The 18,906-nt window shown below is 37.1% G+C and overlaps 2 protein-coding genes and 1 long non-coding RNA gene across 6 annotated transcripts in view; 1 reads left to right on the top strand and 2 right to left on the bottom strand.

Annotated features, from left to right (window-relative positions):
- LOC127511301 (uncharacterized) overlaps window positions 1-18,906 on the top strand; it is a 449,991-nt gene that overhangs the window by 209,508 nt on the left and 221,577 nt on the right. The gene's annotated exons all lie outside the window — the stretch shown is intronic.
- The window catches only part of LOC127511092 (gastrula zinc finger protein XlCGF57.1-like), a 159,720-nt gene that overhangs the window by 60,650 nt on the left and 80,164 nt on the right, over window positions 1-18,906 (bottom strand). The window lies entirely within an intron of this gene.
- The window catches only part of rab3ip (RAB3A interacting protein (rabin3)), a 41,652-nt gene continuing 23,739 nt past the window's right edge, over window positions 994-18,906 (bottom strand). For 2 of the 3 annotated variants that reach the window (XM_051891861.1, XM_051891863.1), the window contains 7 exons: window positions 18,565-18,642; window positions 16,960-17,163; window positions 9,599-9,727; window positions 7,358-7,470; window positions 5,989-6,088; window positions 3,084-3,153; window positions 994-1,487 (listed from right to left, as the gene is read on the bottom strand). In XM_051891861.1, coding sequence (XP_051747821.1) covers window positions 1,405-1,487; window positions 3,084-3,153; window positions 5,989-6,088; window positions 7,358-7,470; window positions 9,599-9,727; window positions 16,960-17,163; window positions 18,565-18,642 — 777 coding nt within the window. In that variant the 3' untranslated portion in view covers window positions 994-1,404. The remainder of the gene's footprint in view (window positions 1,488-3,083; window positions 3,154-5,988; window positions 6,089-7,357; window positions 7,471-9,598; window positions 9,728-16,959; window positions 17,164-18,564; window positions 18,643-18,906) is intronic. The other variant, XM_051891862.1, reaches the window with a different exon arrangement.

Below are 18,906 nucleotides of genomic sequence, written 5' to 3'. Positions count from 1 at the left end.
TACTTGTGAACCCTATTCACTGCCATTATAAAGCTCGGATGCATCAGGATATTTATTAATATTTCTTCAGTTATGTTCATCAGAAAGAAGAAAGTCATATAAAAGCTTGGGCTAATTTTCATTTGAAAGTTAACTAATCCTTTAAATGCTCAAGCTCTTTAAAGTCAGGTGGTTTCTGACTGGCTGTCAATGTTTTATCATTCATCAGCTGGAAAAAAATAGTTCAGAAAGTGATTCCAACGATATCATTTTTTTGTGCTGCTATCATTATAGCTGTGGTGTGGACTTCCCTGTTCTCATGGAATTAGAATTATTACATTTTTCGTCCTTGGTATGAACTGCCCTTAAAGGGTTAGTTCACCCAAAAATGAAAATTCTGTCATTAATTACTCACCCTCATGTTGTTCCACACCTGTTAGACCTTCGTTCATCTTCGGAACACAAATTTGGATATTTTTGATAAAATCCGAGAGCTGTCTGACTCCTCCATAGACAGCAATTTAACCACCGCTTTCAAGGTCCAGAAAGGTACTAAAGACATTGTTAAAATAGTTGCCGTTCTGACGTAGAACCTGCAAGCTCTGAACGTAAACAGCATATAGGAGAATGACACAGAAGAGAAGATTTTTTGTTTTGTTTTGGTGTACAAAAAGTATTCTCGTCACTTTATAAAATTAAGGTTGAACCACTGCAGTCACGTGGACTATTTTAAAAATGTCTTTAGTACCTTTCTGGACCTTGAAAGTGGTGGTTAAATCGCTGTCTATGGAGGAGTCAGACAGCTCTCAGATTTCATCAAAAATATCTTAATTTGTGTTCCGAAGATGAAGGTCTTACGGGTGTGGAACGACATGAGGGTGAGTAATTAATGACAGAAATTTCATTTTTGGGTGAACTAATCCTTTAATAGCATAGGTAGTCTTCAGGTATTCACATGCTGTGACTCTGAGAGGTCACGCTTCATGAGGACAAAAACCAGTGTTTATACTCCTCTGGAGGTGCAGAACTTTATTCAGGCTTCCAGAAAGGCACTAAAATCAAAATGAGGGAGGCTAGATGAGACTCATGTGGAAATACACGTGGTCTGAGAGGATACAAACAGAACATTCCAGATACACAAACACAACAGCACACAGCTAGCTACAGCACTGAACATATCAATCTAAGAGCGGTTGAGACACGTTTATTTGAGTGCGTTTCGTCCTTCATTGTACAGATTCTTCAGAGAGAACACAACCTCCAGCTACAGTTCATGCTTTAGTGTCTTCTCGTCATTCTGCTTCAATAAATATGATGAGGTGTGGTGGTCCCTGTGAAGCCACTCTGACAGGACCTGTAAACTCCATCATGTCAAGGAGTGGCCGGGTTAAGACGATGACGTTCCCAAGACTGTCATGGCTCTGTTCACAGTTCGTCTTTGTAGTACCCCAACTTGGCGTTGGACATCTCCTTACGTAGCTGCATGACCTCCCAGAACATCTGCTCTGCTTGGAAAAACACAGCATCATGTACAAATTAGAGGAGGAACCTTCATAAGAACAAACATCTGCTTCTGCATATTTATTTTTACCATTTGCTGCATTTACATGGACCCTAATAATCCAACTGTAATCAGACTAGTAGCACAGTCAGAATCAGTGTCACTTTCATTAAAAATAAACATAGTGTTTACATGAATGCTAAATAAAGCGATCGGGTTGATGTGCCCGTTTAAGCTTAAAATCGGAAATGATCTTTTGACGTGCACACTGCATGAATATGCAGAGTTTCCTGCTGTATATTCATGCATACTAACTATCCATCCTCCTACTAACGCTTCTTTTCTTTGTTTTAAAAAGCAGACTTTATATATGTCTATTTATAGAGTCCTAATTGGGAGACTACGAGCACATGAAACTTTGTGCTGTGCTGTTATTTAGTGAGCAGTAAAAACACCCCCTTCCCGCACCCAAATCAAGGAGTCTGTGGATGAGAATCTGAAGCAAGGGCTGCTGTAATGTTGTCCTGCAGCAATTAGTAACTGCATTTTGCCCCATATTATGTCTCTTTTTATATTTTCATCACACATTGTAACACATATGTTTGGTTTTTACATTCTGCTCAGTTTTTTTTTTAAATTTAGTTCCTGTTTCCCTGCTCTGGGGTGCATTTCCCAAAGTGAACTATGGACGTAATATGTAACTACGTATTATATGTAAATACGTAACTATGTTCCGTTGTTACCAACAGAGTTCAATGGGACTTACGACCATAGTTGACTAACGATGCTTTTGGGAAACACACCCCTGTTTAGTTTATTTGGTTACTCGTTACTCCTTAGTTTGTTTCTATGGTTGCTCATTGGTTATTTGATAATGTCCACCTGTTTCTCATCTAGGTTTCTTTGTACATACACTCCTTGTGTTTCAGTTGCTCCTGGTTGGTTCTCATTTATGTAAAGTGTGGTTTATGTTCCTGAGCTAATTCTAGTGTTCTCCTGAGTGTTTGAGTTTAATAAAGACTGTTATTTGGATCTCCTTCATCTGTGACTACTACCACCACATATAACACACACTCGAATGAACCTAAATGAACTTAATGTATGTTTTGGTAATTAAATTTAAAAAAAAAAAAAAAAATGTAAAAAACAAATAAAAAGTATTTTTTACAGGAGTACTATTTTGTTATGGTCTCTGTAGTTTTACACAAATACTTGATCTGTGTACTTCGTTAGTGAATTTACTTAAAACTTAAAGGTGCAGTGTGTAAATTTTAGCGCCATCTAGCGGAGAGGTTGCGAATTGCAATATCGAGAAGCTACGGTGGCCAACACAGGACAAAGATGCTGTCATCTGAGACAGCAGAGAGTAGCCAGTCAAGCAAATGCACTCTGTAGAGCAGTTTGTCTGTTTAGGGCTACTGTAGAAACATGCCGGAGCAAAATGGCGACTTAATATGTAAGGGGACCCGCGGTGTATGTAGATAGAAATGGCTCATTCTAAGGTAATAAAAAAGGTCTTTATACACCACTGAAAACAAGCTTGGATACTGATATGTAGCTTTGAATGATATAAGTCTATAAAATAAATAATTTATTAGCTTACCATCTTGTTGTTTGACTAGTCCTTGGAGGATGTAACGGATGTAGGTGAAGAAGTTGCAGACAGACGTAATCTGAGGTAGGTAGAGAAGAAAGGTGTCATTCGCATTCCAACCTCAGTACTACACATGAAAACAATAACACTCAAAGCATAAAAACTGAATACTAAAATGCTGACGTGGCCTTTCATATTTCACCCAAAAATACAAAGAAAAAAATAAGCACATACAGAAAGACAATCAAGCCTTGTAAGAGCACTTAAGTAGTGTTTTTTGAAAAGAACCGGAACCGTGCAAGATTTCTACATTTCGGTTCCGAAAATGGTTCTGGTGTGATGGGTGGGCAAAGTGCGGGGAGCGTATCCTTTAATAGGGACATCTCACATCATGAATATTATAGCAATGATTGCACTGAAAAGCCCTTGCGCTACTCATATATGTCAGATTTCAATGCAGAGAGAGAGAGGTGCCCAAAGCTGCACGATTAATCTTTAAAATATTGCGTTCTCGATTTCATCACCCACATGATCTAATTCCTAAATGACAACGATTCGCCCGTGTATATTAAACATTTGACAAAAATAAAATCGCGACATTCAAATCTGCGTTCGCGCTGCCATTGATCTAAAGACAGTTGTCATGTGTAGATATAAACAGCTTCACAAACAATCTTTTCAGACGCACAGTATCATTATTTCTGTGACAAATAGGCCTATTCCAATTATAACAGAAGAATACAAAAGTTTATTATTCAGATAGAAACGCTGATGTTTATGTATAATAAATTACCTTCTGAAAGTAACTGGACTTCAAATAACGACTGTATCGATTGCATTGTTACGCCACTAGGTGGAAATAAATTTACTGTTAAAAATGTGTATCACTGAATCATTCTTTCAGAAACAATTTTTTATGAATCCAACTTACAAAAGTATTCTGTTTCACCTGTCTGAATCTTACATGTGTGTTCAAGCATCTTATCTAATTTGTGGTAACACTTTACAATAAGGTCCATTTATGAACTAACCATGAGTAATACATTTGTGTATTAACTAATGTTAACAAATACAACTCTTGATTTTAATAATGTATTAGTAAATGCTGAAATTAACATTAACAAAGATTAATAAATGCTGTAGAAATACAGTTCAGTATTAGTTCATGTTAATGTAGTTAACTTATGTTAACTAATGAATCTTATTGTAAAGTGTTAGCGAATTTGTTGAGATTAACAGTCTGTTAAATTCATTTTACAAGAATAATAAACACAAAAAGGGCTGTTTGAGTCGAGTATTGTGCATTTTCCCCTTACTACTATTTTTTATTAGTTGTTTAATTATTTTAAAGGAACCGGAATCGTTAGGCAGAACTGGAAAATTTCTCATGATTCCCAACCCTATTTAAGAGCATTATGATATTAGATGTACGGAATTCAATTTATGCTGATTTTAATCAACTTTTATTATGGGTTAATTTTCTTCATGGATATCCATTATTTTTCAGCTTTATGAAAGATATACTTTACAATATATACATCTATACATATATCTTTACTATGACAGTACCAACATGATCAACACTGGAAGGATTTGACTAATAATGGTCAAGTGAAGTTCGAAAATCATGTTTGGGAGGACCCTAATCATTCACTCCAGCCAATCACCATCACAAGCAAAAGCCAAATTCATTTACAATATTTATCAAGACTGGATCGGGAGGCGAAATTTACATACATTTATATCAAATTAGTTTCTCTGACATTTGCAGGCAGTTTTCGCTCAGTTATGGGCAGATTTACATGGTAGTGTTTCTGCAGATTTTGCTATAAGTTTGTATCTCAGTGCATTTATTTGTTAAATTTCCAAGAAGAAATTATTTTTTACAGATTTCAATACATTTATGAACCGCTATGTTCAAATGACGTCAGATGAGGATCTTTTTCCAAGCAGATTGGTTATTAAATGAAAACAAAACAGGAACACAACACCGTTTTCAATTAAAATAAAAAAAAATAAAAAAAAAAAAACGAAAAGATTTTTTATGAGTTTTGGCAGTTCATTTACACGACAACAGCATTTTTGGGGTCTGAAAATGCAAACTTTTGAAAATGAGTATTTCTGTACAAGTGACCTTGCCAATTACTGGCCTGGCAGAATTACAGCATTTTTAGCAGATTTTCACAGATCCATGTGAACGTAGATCGTTCTGACAATGTTGCTGTCTGTACGAGAAAAACAGAAAGGAAAAACTTTTCCATTTTTAGTACAATGTTGTTGTGTAAACATACCCTAAATGATAAGTGTAACAAGGAGCAGGTGAGGGTAATTAATGAACAAATGAGTAACCATAGCAACAAATGAACAGAAACTAAACAAGCAAAGAAACTAAACACAAAGAACTAAACTAAGCAGACTAAATATGACATATGTAGGGTTGCGGTGAATGAGATATGACTTTTCTCTCCATAATAAAACAACCTCATATCAGTTTTCCTCAGTAGAATCTTTAATCTAGTCACCTTCTCAAAGAGGCCGAATCTGCTGAAGCAAATTTAGGTTTCACGGTCAATTCTTTGTAATTGCTCTTTTTATCGATTTGCTTAATTTGGTAGGATGGTCCTAAGTCAAATACATTTGATTTTAATATTTAAAACATTCATTTTATCACTAGTGAAACACATAAAGATGCTTTTATTCGAATATGCAACACAAATACAAATAAATAAACAATATTTTCTGAAGACCTATCTACCCAAGCATCCATATTTCACTAAACACCGAGATGCGTTTCTTAAACAATTTCGACAGAGATGTTGTGAAGCCTATCCACATTATTTTTAACGTAAGAGTGGGCACGGCCATTTTTAAATTCAGTGTGTCTTGGATAACAAGCCAAAAGTGTGATACTTACCCGATAGCGGCAGAACGGAGACACGTAATAATAATTGCTGGAATCACCAAACTTGATTCTGTGCTTGCAGGTTTTGGTTTGACCGCACAGGGCACATTTCCTGCACAGCGGGAAAGAGATTGAAAGCATTTAGAAATATTTTATACCACAAACTTGATGGACATCTGACAAGGGATTTACGACTATAAAACCTGGGTGAATAACTAAATGGAGCACACATAAACAGATCTGAGACACAACTTCCTGAAACACAGACACAAGGGAAATCAAGAGAGGGATCAGGACACAAGGTGGTATGGGCCAGATCAGGAAAATTGAGGGTCCAATCACGATTCACTTACACGAGAGTCTGTGCCATCCTGCCACAGGAAGAGCCCATTAGAATAAGAACAAAACCAACAAAAGAACACAAATACAGAAAAAAAAAAAAAGAATTGACATGCAGTCATGCAGACAGACATGAAATAAAAATAAAATTTTTGTGGCCTAATGGCTAGAGAGTGGGACTTGTAACCCGAAGGTCTTGGGGTTGAGTCACAGTACCGGCAGGAAATGTAGGTGGGGAGAGTGAATGAACAGCGTTCTCTTCCACTCTCATTACCCACATCTGAGGTGGCCTTGAGCAAGGCACCTAACCCCAGAGGTGTAAAGTCCAGGTTCAGAAAGTAAAAGTCTTCCTCAGTATTTTGTTCCAATCACCTGGATTTGCTAAATAGCACAGTTTTTCAGCCAGGAAGTAGAACTAATTAGTGAAATCAGCTGGCTGAGTTCATAAGTGGAATAAACATATGGCAGGACTTTTACTTTCTGACCCCTGGACTTTACACCTCTGCCTAACCCCCACTCACTCCCTGGGCGCTGCAGCAAAAGTGGCTGCCCACTGCTCCGGGTATGTGGTCATTACACACTGTGTGTGTGCACTTGGATGGGTGAAATGCAGAGCACAAATTCCGAGTATGGGACACCATACTTGGCTACACGTCACATCACTTTCACTTTTAAATGTAAATTCATGTATAATGGAAAGTGTAAGATTTTTTTTCCTTTACATTTTAATAATAATTAACTAAATTTACACAAATGATTCTGTTTAAAAAGCTCTTCATGTGTTTCCTCCTGCAGCATCAGTGTCTGTCAATATTTTATGTGATTGTGTATGAGTCTCTGATGAAGCTGCCCACTGTTCATGATAGGTCCTGTAAGATCTGCGGCTTCCCAGCATGCTCTGCAAGTCTAAGTTCTTCTTTCAAGTTACCTCGATGAGTATACATTAATATCTGTTCTGTAGTATCTTTGGGGCGGTGCTACAATACTAGATGCTATAATAATAGAGCAACGGGCCTCGTGTCAAGTGAAGTTGGCCACTTACTTGGGTCCTCCACACTCAACGGCAGATGCTTTGACCACCGGTAGCGGCTGGAATCCCACCGGCTCCACGCTCAGTGTGTTCTGCTCCACCGCCTCCAGGATTGCCGATCCAAGCTGCGGATCACACAAACTATACATCAGCCCAGCACAAATCAAAATTCACATTTAAAGTTTCCTAACCACAAAAGACATAAGTGTGTAGTGTTTACATGTGTGTTGGTACATTTTGGCTAATAACAAACAAATATGCTTGGTATATTCTAGTGTTCTATTCAGCAACATATGACTACATTATCTGCTATGTATGTTTTTTATGTTGTTAAACCTGCACAAATAAAATGAATATAAATAAATTTAAAGGGATAGTTCACCCAAAAATGAAAATTTGATGTTCATTTTGATGAGGTTTAATTTGGATTTGTCTGTGCATGTTTTTTTTACTCTTATAGATGGAGTTACCATTGACAAGCATTATACGACTGACAGACCACAACGGTTGGAGGTAAAAATCATAATTTGTGTTCTACTGAAGAAACAAAGTCACCTACATCTTGGATGCCCTGGGGGTAAGCAGATAAACATCAAATTTTCATTTTTGGGTGAACTATCCCTTTAAGTCCATACAGAACATCATGCATCTCAGATTCTTTTACTTAATTATACAGGCTTGGGAACGCATTACCCCACTAAACAAGGTACCTGCAAGTTTAAAATACTCAAGACATGTGTTATTCAATATATTGCATATGTATTGAAATTGGTTTATGTATTAATATATCCATACATATGAATTAGAAGTCAATCGATATTGGATTTAGCTGATACTATAATAATGTCTTCAAAAGAAAAGCAATATAAAGATTTGTGCCATAAAATCCATATACTGAGTGTGTAAAATCTATATAATGTTCTTAGACTTTCCTTCCTTGACGGGGCTGCCCAGAGAGAAGTTACAAAAGTATATACTGAATTAAATGCCAGATACAATAGCTGTGTCTCATTTCGAAGGCTGCGTCTTCCGGAGGTCGCATTCAAAGGTTGCATACGTCATTGAGGCTGTATCATTTCAGAAAAGTAAGTAGGACACTCCGAACGCGACCTTCGAATGTGTCCTTCTTTCAGAGGAATTCATGAGGTGTATCCTTCGCTGCTGCAGATAGCCCACAATTCTTTGCATCGCTGTTAACAACCGTCATTTATTTGAAAAAAATAAAAAATGAATGGCGGTGTCGGCAAATGTACATACAAGCGAAGATGTGTTTAAATGTAAGTAGTTTCAGGCTTGTTTTTGTTTTAAAAGTTGTTCTTCTTAATATCCTCCTCCTTTGTCTCTGTAACAGATATCTGTTGTACATAAGCCAGCTCCTCAAGCATTAACCAAAATAAAACAAGTAAATGCATTTTCTTTTCAAATTACTTTACAAATTTATTAATAATTTTCATTTATTTGCTGAGAGCGCAACCAGGCTGCAGTGAACGCGTTGGCATAGCAATGATATACTTCCTGTTTCCTTTCCAACTATAAGGAAACCTGAAATACACCAAGACTCTTATTTTGAAATGTCTATGCTTTACTAATTCCAGCTGCTTATTCAAAAAGATGAGGGAGATAAAATACGCGCTCTTACTATCTACAACAATACAAAATAAAAAGCCATAAAGCAAACTGTTCTAATTCATCAATAGACATCATAATCAAAATACATCATAAACAATCAACTGATTGCAAAATGCTCTGAAACAGCAAGCCTGTAGAATGCGCAACAGTGCCGTGTTTTAACTACATTTATTTATTAATTCATATGCCTTTTGAAGTTTAATAAATCACAATAGGTCATTAATGCCATTTCTGTTTTTCCATCCCCAAATTTAACACCTCTTAAAATTTCCCCATTGTACAGCTTAAGGCAGTGCCTTTCCATTAGTTACATGCAGTGTACTGCACTTCGTTTTTTAATTAGGTAGCATGATTAGTGAATTACCTCACAATATGGGCAGCATGTAGCTTTGTAAACTACACTTTCATATAGCTGACATGTTTTCAGCCATTCGTGAGTAGATTCAACCACCAGAGAGCAGCTATAGATCTCAGTTATTAGCCTAGATTCTCAACCATTAGCTGAGCTGCCATGTTTATTTAGTTCATTACAGCTAATCATTTACAGAAACTAATGTCCATAAAATAATAACAGTAGAAGGAGGTGCTCATAAGCCCTACAGAAGGATAACAGCAGAAGCATACCTCGCTTTTAGAAAACGTCAGACATGGGTAGATGTCTTCTCTGTAAATGCGCTCAAGGAAGGAGCAACTTCTCTCCAGGTTCGGCTCCTCTTTCCATGCTTTGAACTCGGTGAAGAGCAATGAATCCACCTAGCAAATGCCAAAAACACACATATACTATATAATAGCCACAATTATAACAACTTTTATAGTCCATTTCAGAAACCTGGATAAGAGGAAGATGATCAGCGAACTTTGAAGTAAGTTTTAGACTGTTCTTCACACAGCTATAGTATACAGTGTAGCTTCAGTCACGCTTGACTTTCATTATATGGAAAACAATGCCAGTATGTAATATTTAAATATCTTCTTTTGTGTTCCACAAAACAAAGTAAGTCATACAGAGGTACATCTCCCAAAGCACTGTTAGCCAACGATGAATGCAAGTTCTGTCAATGATTTGATGTTTCCTGAAACCATAGTTCCACCGAACAAACAACTCTGCAAAGTTGTGTGGTTGAACTACAGCTCTCAACCTGTGGTTAGAAGTTTGTTAATATAACGTGGACTTAAATGATATCATGGCAAAATGTAAACTACAGGTGCTGGTCATATAATTAGAATATCGTAAAAAAGTTCATTTTTTTATTGTAAATTATTTAAAAAAATGAAACTTTCATATGTTCTAGATTCCCTACATGTAAAGTAAAACATTTCAAAAGGTTTTTTTTTTTTAATTTGTTGATTAGAGCGTACAGCTAATGAAAGTCCAAAATCCAGTATCTCAAAATATTAGAATATTTACATTTGAGTTTCATTAAATGACCATCCCTACAGTATAAATTCCGGGTATCTTTTGTTCTTTGAAACCACACTAATGGGGAAGACTGCTGACTTGGCAATGGTCCAGGAGACAATCACTGACACCCTCCACAAAGAGAGTAAGTCACAGAAGGTCATTACTGAATGGGGTGGCTGTTTACAGAGTGATGTATCAAAGCATATTAAATGCAAAGTTGACTGGAAGGAAGAAATTGGGTAAGCAAAGGTGCACAAGCAACAGGGATGACCGCAAGCTTGAGAATACTGTCAAGTAAAGCCGATTCAAACACCTGGGAGAGCTTCACAATGAGTAGAATGAAGCCGGAGTCAGCGCATCAAGAGTCACCACACTCAGACATCTTCAGGAAAAGGACTACCAAGCCACTTCTGAACCAGAGACAACGTCAGAAGCATCTTACCTGGGCTAAGGAGAAAAAGAACTGGACAGTGAACAGTGGTCGAAAGTCCTCTTTTCAGATAAAAGAAAATTTTGCATTTCATGTTGAAATCATGGTCCCAGAGTCTGAAGGAAGACTGGAGAGGCACAGAATCCAAGCTGCTTGAAGTCTAGTGTGAAGTTTCTGAAGTCAATAATGATTTGGGGGGGCTGTGACGTCTGCTGGTGTTGGTCCATTGTGTTTTATCAAGTGCAAAGTCAATGCAGCCATCTTCCAGGAGATTTTGGAGCACTTTATGCTTCCATCTGCTGACAAGCTTTATGGAGATGCTGATTTCCTTTTCCAGCAGGACTTTAGCACCTGCCCACAGTGCAAAAACCACTTCCAAGTGGTTTGCTGACCATGATATTACTGTGCTTTATTGGCCAGCCAATATGCCTGACCTGAATCTATGGGATATTTTCAAGAGAAAGATGAGAAACAGTCGATCCAACGATATACAGATGATCTGAAGGCTCAATAGTGCCTCAGCAGTGCCACAGGCTGATCACTTCCATGCCACACTTCACTGATGCAGTAATTTGTGCTAGGAGCAAGTCATTTGCTGTAATATGTCCTGCCGATCAAGTATTGAGTGCACAAAAGAACATACTTTAAAGAACTTGAACTTTTCTGTTTTGCAAATCCATTTTTTGATTGATCTTAGGAAATATTCTAATATTTTGAAATACTGGATTTTGGACTTTCATGAGCTGTACGCTCTAATCATCAAAATTTAAAAAAAAAAACTTTTGAAATGTTTTACTTTACATGTAGGGAATCTAGAATATATGAAAGTTTCATTTTTAAAAATAATTTATAATAAAAAAATGAACTTTTTGATGATATTCTAATTATATGACCAGCACCTGTATATTATCGATCAGCAATATATTAAAAATTGGATATATAGTACCTCCAAATTTGCCTGTATACATAAAGTGCACTCACGTAAAGCAATATATAATATACAGCAAATCTCAACTGCTTGATAGTTTATTTCATTCCAAAACATAACTATATTATCACCCAGCCCTTTATATAAAACTGGATATATAAATATGTCCAACTTTATTCGCATACATACAGTATATATGTGTAGGGTGATTTATAATATATACTGTAACTTGCCTTTTTCTGATTCAACCCAATAGCCTGTAAAAACTGTTTAGCATGCCATGGTGTAACCCCTTCTCAAAAATTTTAGTCTTAAAATTAAAATTTCAGTTGGGTTTCAGATCATAACATAAAACGGTCTGCCCTCCTTAACTATCTAATGACCTGTTACTCTCTGTCGATTCAGGGAATTGTGCTGTTCTAGTCTTCCTTGAACTTACCACATCCTTTGACTCTATACATCATGGAATTAGTTTTTCTGTAGAATTCTTCTTCTGCTCTCAATGTTTGTGGGGTTCCTCAAGGCTCTATTCTAAGTCTCAACTTGTTTTCCCTATACGTGTTACTCATAGGCCTGGGCGATAAAACGGTATCGATATTTATCAACGGTACGTCTTATTCAATAACAATAGAAAAAAATTTCGATATAACTCTCGATATAGTTTCACTTTAATGCGTTAAAATGTAAACAGACATGAAGTTCGGTTGCATGAACAACTCTCAAGTGCGCACCATCCCTGGATCACAAACAGACGCGCTACGAGTGACACGCAAACAAGTTGCTGTGGAGTTCAGCTGCGCAATCGCCACGTGAGATCAGAACACACAAACACATGAAAATGAATGCTGTACCTACCGTCGACGAGGAGATTGTGAATAAAAAAGTACATATCAGCTCATCAGTGTGGCAGTTTCATGGTTTCCTTACGTCTTAGTTGATCTACTTCAAAGTTCGTCTTGAGAGAGCAGTTGTTTTGTCGGTATTAACAGCTGCACAAACAGTGCTTTTAATCACACAGTATCTTTATTTCTGTGCTACAAATATTCAGGTTATCACAGACGTACTGAGATAAAAGTTTATAGTTCAGATAAAACACTAATGTCTATGTTATCGATCAGCTTTTGAAAGAAACTTGGACGCGCTGAAAATGACGCATTTATCGATTACATTGTTTCACCACCAGGTGGCGACAAGTGACTGTTAAAAAATTTATTTGACGTTGAATCTTCATTCAACAGATTCTTTCAAATACACTGATTCATCCAGTAATGAAACAAGAGTATTTATGAGCGTGTCATTGAATCATACATTCAAACTAATTTTTTAAAAAATAATTAATTCAAATATATTTAAAATTTTAAAATAGACTGCAGCACTTAATATTTTGTCAGAACCTCTAAATTACATGTTATTTCGTTTAGTTGTCATTCAGAATTGTGATCTCGGTTTGAAACAAACAAAAAAGTTTCTCAGTTTATCCAGAATTGTGCAGCTCTAAGCTTCTTTAACACTTATTTATTTAATCTTCATATAAAATATAAGATTTGTTTACATTTTATTTTGCTTTGTTTTAAAAATTATTTGTTGTTTGTCTTAATTAAAAATGCATTAGTTAAATTCAAACATTTTTTTCTACTAAATTTTTTTCAATAATTATCGATACCGATCAATATGAAAAATTATATCGTGAAAATGTTTTTAGCTGTATCACCCAGCCCTAGTTACTCATAGTTTCTATCTGTCAAAAACACAATGTTGCTTATTGTAATGGTGACGACACAGCTATTATCTTCCTTTGAAGGTTAGTGGTAGTTCTGCATTAACCTCCTTGCTGGATTGTTTGAGTGACATCAAAAGATAGATAGCTGTAAATTTTCTTCAAAATGAAGCTAAAACTGAATCAATGTTTGGATCTATCATTTCAACCATACATATAACTAATAATCTAGGCACCCTCATATCTAATTGACATAATCAAGCAATGAATCTTGGTGTGATCTTTGATTCAGAACTAACATTTTTTTAAGTAACTGAACTCTGTGGTTAAAGCTGTTCCCAACTGAGGGCCATTGCAAAAAAATGAAGCTTTTCCTGTCTTTCAATGATCTTAAAATTGTTATATATATGCATTTATTTAATCAAGACTGGATTCTTGCAGTTCTTTGTATTTGGGGCTTCCTCATGCATCACAGAATCGTCTTCTGTTAGCAGCAGCTAGGTTTCTGAGGATCAGAAAACAGGTTAGTGTTTCTCTAGTGTTGGCATCCCTTCATTTTAGAGTCTTTTTTTGTCTTTAAAGAGATAAACTATATTGCCAAAAGTAGGGCTAGGCGATATGACAAAAATCACGATATGAGTACTTTTATATCACGATAACGATCACGATATAGTTATTTTTGCTTTAAATAAGATTTTTATATCAACATTTTCCATATCATTAAAATTTCATAATTATCATCAATTTCAATATAATTAATAGAATACTAGTCTAAAAAACTCTCAAGCTTACTGAAGACAAATAAACTGTGATAAAGAAAGAGCAAAGAAGACAAACTACAATACAACAAAGACAGACGAAATAGACCTACATGAAAAAACTTCAAGCACTAGAAACTGTATAAAGTAATCAAAGGTATAGAAAACAATGCATAGTCTTTACTGTGTAAATTAAATATACATTTATTCTTCTTAAAGTTACAAAAGCAAGCAGTGAGAGATTTTCTCTCTATTTTCTTGTTTGATTAGCATTAACAACGACAGCAGGTAAATTTGGATGCTGTCCCTTTAAGACTGACTGCACCGACCCATTAACTCGAGCCGTGTCTTTCTCAACTGTACCTTCGCTTAAGACATAAATGGCTCTGTTTACTTGCAAATACGTGGTCACTTTGGCACATAAGTATGTGTATTTAACCGTTCAAGCCCAATTAGGCATCAAAAAGCACTCAGTCCTCATGCGCTCTATGAGCAGCAGCTTCGTCGCGCGTCTCTCAGACGGCGCTGAGAAACAGTCTCTTCAGAGAGCGCGTGCATATGCTGAAATGAGTTGTCTTTCGCTGCTAATTGCACTTAAACGGTTTAAAACCACTTGTTTTTAAACTGCAATGCTTAAAAACTTACAAATTATAATCTTTCGTGACCGCGCAGCATAGCAACCTCACGTGAGCGTAACCTTGACAGAGACGATAGTCCAAAAATCTCTACCAGTTGACAAATTTCAACCGTGTCTACAGTATATCACCCACCTCTACTTATTGTGCTTAATACACTTTAACATCAAGCACGTCTATAATTCGCAAACGCCTTCTGAGAGAGGCAGGTTTCATGCGCGCACTTTGGCAGTGTGCCAGTCAGCACGAGTGCTGCACCGAGTTCCTTTTCAGGATATACTGCGCTTATAACTCTTTTAACATCAAGCACGTCCTGCTCTTTATATTCTCATTCATGCATTTCATCACTCTGAAGTGTCAGTAGTGCAATATATTTACATACTACGATATATACGATATAGCAAAATCTCTAACAATAGACATTTTATTTCGTGGTAACGATATATATCGTCATATCACACAGCCCTAGCCAAAAGTATTGGGACACCCCTCCAAATCATTGAATTCAGGTGTTCCAATCACTTCCATGGCCACAAGTATATAAAATCAAGCACCTAGGCATGCAGACTGCTTCTACAAACATTTGTGAAAGAATGGGTCGCTCTCAGGAGCTTCGTGAATTCAAGCGTGGTACCTTTATAGGTTGTCACCTGTGCAATAAGTCCATTCGTGAAATTTCCTCACTACTAAATATTCCACGGTCAACTATTAGTGGTATCATAACAAAGGGGAAGCAATTGGGAAGAATAGCAACTCAGCCACGAAGTGGTAGGCCATGTAAAATCACAGAGCGGGGTCAGCGCATGCTGAGGCGCACAGTGCGCAGAAGTCACCAACTTTCTGTAGAGTCAATAGCTACAGACCTCCAAACTTTGTGTGGCCTTCAGATTAGCTCAAGAACAGTGCGTAGAGAGCTTCATGGAATGGGTTTCCATGGCCGAGCAGCTGCATCCAAGACTTACATCAACAAGTGCAATACAAAGCGTCGGATGCAGTGGTGTAAAGCACGCCGCCACTGGACTCTAGAGCAGACGTGTTCTCTGGAGTGACGAATCACGCTTCTGTCTGGCAATCCGATGGAATTGTGCCAAGTGTAAAGTTTGGTGGCGGGGGGATTATGATGTGGGGTTGTTTTTCAGGGGTTGGGCTTGGCCCCTTAGTTCCAGTGAAAGGAACTCTTAATGCTTCAGCATACCAAGACATTTTGGACAATTTCATGCTCCCAACTTTGTGGGAACAGTTTGGGGATGGCCCCTTCCTGTTCCAACATGACTGCACACCAGTGCACAAAGCAAGGTCCATAAAGACATGGATGAGCGAGTATGATGTGGAGGAACTTGACTGGCCTGCACAGAGTCCTGACCTCAACCCGATAGAACACCTTTGGGATGAATTAGAGCGGAGACTGCGAGCCAGACCTTCTCGTCCAACATCACTGCCTGACCCCACAAATGCGCTTCTAGAAGAATGGTCAAAAATTCCCATAAACACACTCCTAAACCTTGTGGAAAGCCTTCCCAGAAGAGTTGAGGCTGTTATAGCTGCAAAGGGTGGGCCAACTAAATATTAAACCCTACGGATTAAGAATGGGATGTCATTAAAGTTCATGTGCACGTAAAGGCAGGCGTCCCAAAACTTTTGGCAATAAAGTGTAGTTCACCCAACAATGAAAATTCTTGCACCCTCATGGCGTTCCAAACCAGTAAGACTTTTGTTCATCTTCGAAACACAAATGAAGATATTTGAATGAAACCTGAGAGATTTCTGTCCCTCCATTCCACCAAAACTTTGATGCTGCAGAAAGTTCATAAAAATATCGTTAAAGTAATCCACATGAAATTTATTTTTTACATAATGTGCTAAAGAAATAAATGTAAATGACAATGTAATTAAGCAATTAATTCATAAATTGGACAGTATGTTTGGTTTAGTGTGCAGTCAGAAATATTGGAAAGATTCATCTACAAATCAACTCAACAGATAAAAATACATACTGATGCTTGTGATTAATAAGTCATCATGGTTGACATGGAACAAATCCCAGAGGTATGTGGGAAATGTCTCTGGATGCGAGAGTGTTGCTACAGACACAAACGTACACAAGCAGATACAAACCTCTTTACACTCGCGTACAATGGGCTGCGTTACCGCAACCTCCTGCTGGCTGCCCAACATGGCGCTGCTCGTGCTCTTGTTGCGAGCGTGGCCTTTCTTAAAGGGGGCTTTGGGTCCAGGGGGCATTTCCTTACAGGGGGACGTGGGAGAGGTTGACAGGACCAGAGTCTTCAGAGCAGCTACCTCAGCCTGCAGAACATCGATCTGAACCCAGGGGAAAGAGAAGGACTTGTTAGATTTCTGTCTTTCCTACCATACACTAAATTCTTCCTCACATTAAGTGAGAAGCATGACTTATTTCTGAAATAAAATCCTAATTTTTTCTTTAATTTTTGCCTCAGGTAGTTAATATGTGAACTAAAACGTAGTGTATTATCAATAATAATTCCGAGATATTTGTACTCTGACACTGATGTAATTAGACTCCCCTGAGAAGTCTGAAGAACAATGGGATTTTCTGAGGTAGTTTTAGAGTTGGAAAATAACATGCATTTAGTTTTTTTGTCATTTAAGACCAGACTCAAAGCACAAAACCTATTTTGTATAATGTCAAAAGCAGATTGTAAAAAAACCACAGATTGCTGCTTAGAGGAAGCTGAACTATAGATAATGGCATCATCTGCATAAAAATGGAACCTCGCATTATCAATATTAAAATCAAGACAGTTTATATATATACTAAATAATAATGGCCCCAACACCGGTCCTTGAGGGACTCCCTTTATAACCTCCGAAGGATCTGACTGAATACCATCCATCTGTACATACTGGGTTCTTCCCTTTAAGTAAGCATTAAACCACAAAATTGCATTCTCTGATAGTCCTACCGATCAAAGCCTTTTTAATAAAATTTCATGATCTACAGTGTCGAAGGCTTTTGAAAAATCAATAAAAAGACAAGCACAATGTTTCTTGTTATCCAAGGACTCCACTATATCATTCAAGACTTTTAAAAATGGCCGTAGACGTACTGTGGCCTTTGCGGAATCCAACTCTTGTTACTTAGAGTTTTTGTCTTGTTTCCAGTCTAAATATCTAAATTCTTAAATCAAGAAGCATTTTCTAGACTATTCTAGATTATTTTGCTTGTTTTAAGCAAAAAATCACTTAATTTTGACTTATTTTTTCTGAAAACAAGACAATAATTTTTAATGTCTAGAAAATGCTTCTTGATTTAAGAATTTTTAGATATTTGGACTGGAAACAAGACAAAAAAATCTATATAAGAGAAGCATTTTCTGCAACAGACATGACTATATGACCAATGTAATATACAAGGTTTTGGGGTTAAATTTACAGCAACAATAACTATATTGTAAAATATACTGTTACTGTCAAATAACTGACTGACTCTTAAAATCAGAGTGATATTAGATTTTGGTCATAAGACCCACCTTTAATGCTAGAGAACATTTAATGATAGCCTTTTTTTATTTTTGCAATGGCGACAGTGACCAATTTTAACAGTTTAGCGAGATGTTGATTAGCTTTGTTTCTTCTCTGAATTTAATGTATTCTCACATTTAGCTCATTGATTTGTTGTCATGTAGAAAGTGCTGTCTTGGCATTTAGCCATAACAAAATAGTCAAATCAGCATAACTCACCTTTCCCAGCGCTTCCTTCAGCTGTTTTTCCGCAGTGGCCTGCTTCAGGTTTGCCTCGTGTACCATCTTATGAGCCTCCTGTTGAGAATGTCACAGATCAGATCAACGTCAAACTCAAACTCGTCTGTGAAAAGCCTACACCAAGAGACACCTCTACCACAACAGACCAGATCAGAGGCAGCTCGCAGAGCAGCGCTAGAGGATGAGGACACTCAAGGACTTTGACTAACAGAAAAAAAAAAGGAAAACAGAAAGAAAGACATGAAAAAGGAAAAGTATGAAGAAAGTATGAAATGAGGAGAGGAAGTGAGACTTTAGAACAGGTTACCTAATCACTCAGCA

This window comes from Ctenopharyngodon idella, chromosome 4 (genome assembly GCF_019924925.1).
Source record: "Ctenopharyngodon idella isolate HZGC_01 chromosome 4, HZGC01, whole genome shotgun sequence".
Taxonomy (NCBI): domain Eukaryota; kingdom Metazoa; phylum Chordata; class Actinopteri; order Cypriniformes; family Xenocyprididae; genus Ctenopharyngodon; species Ctenopharyngodon idella.
This window is presented reverse-complemented; position numbering and strand designations above follow the sequence as displayed.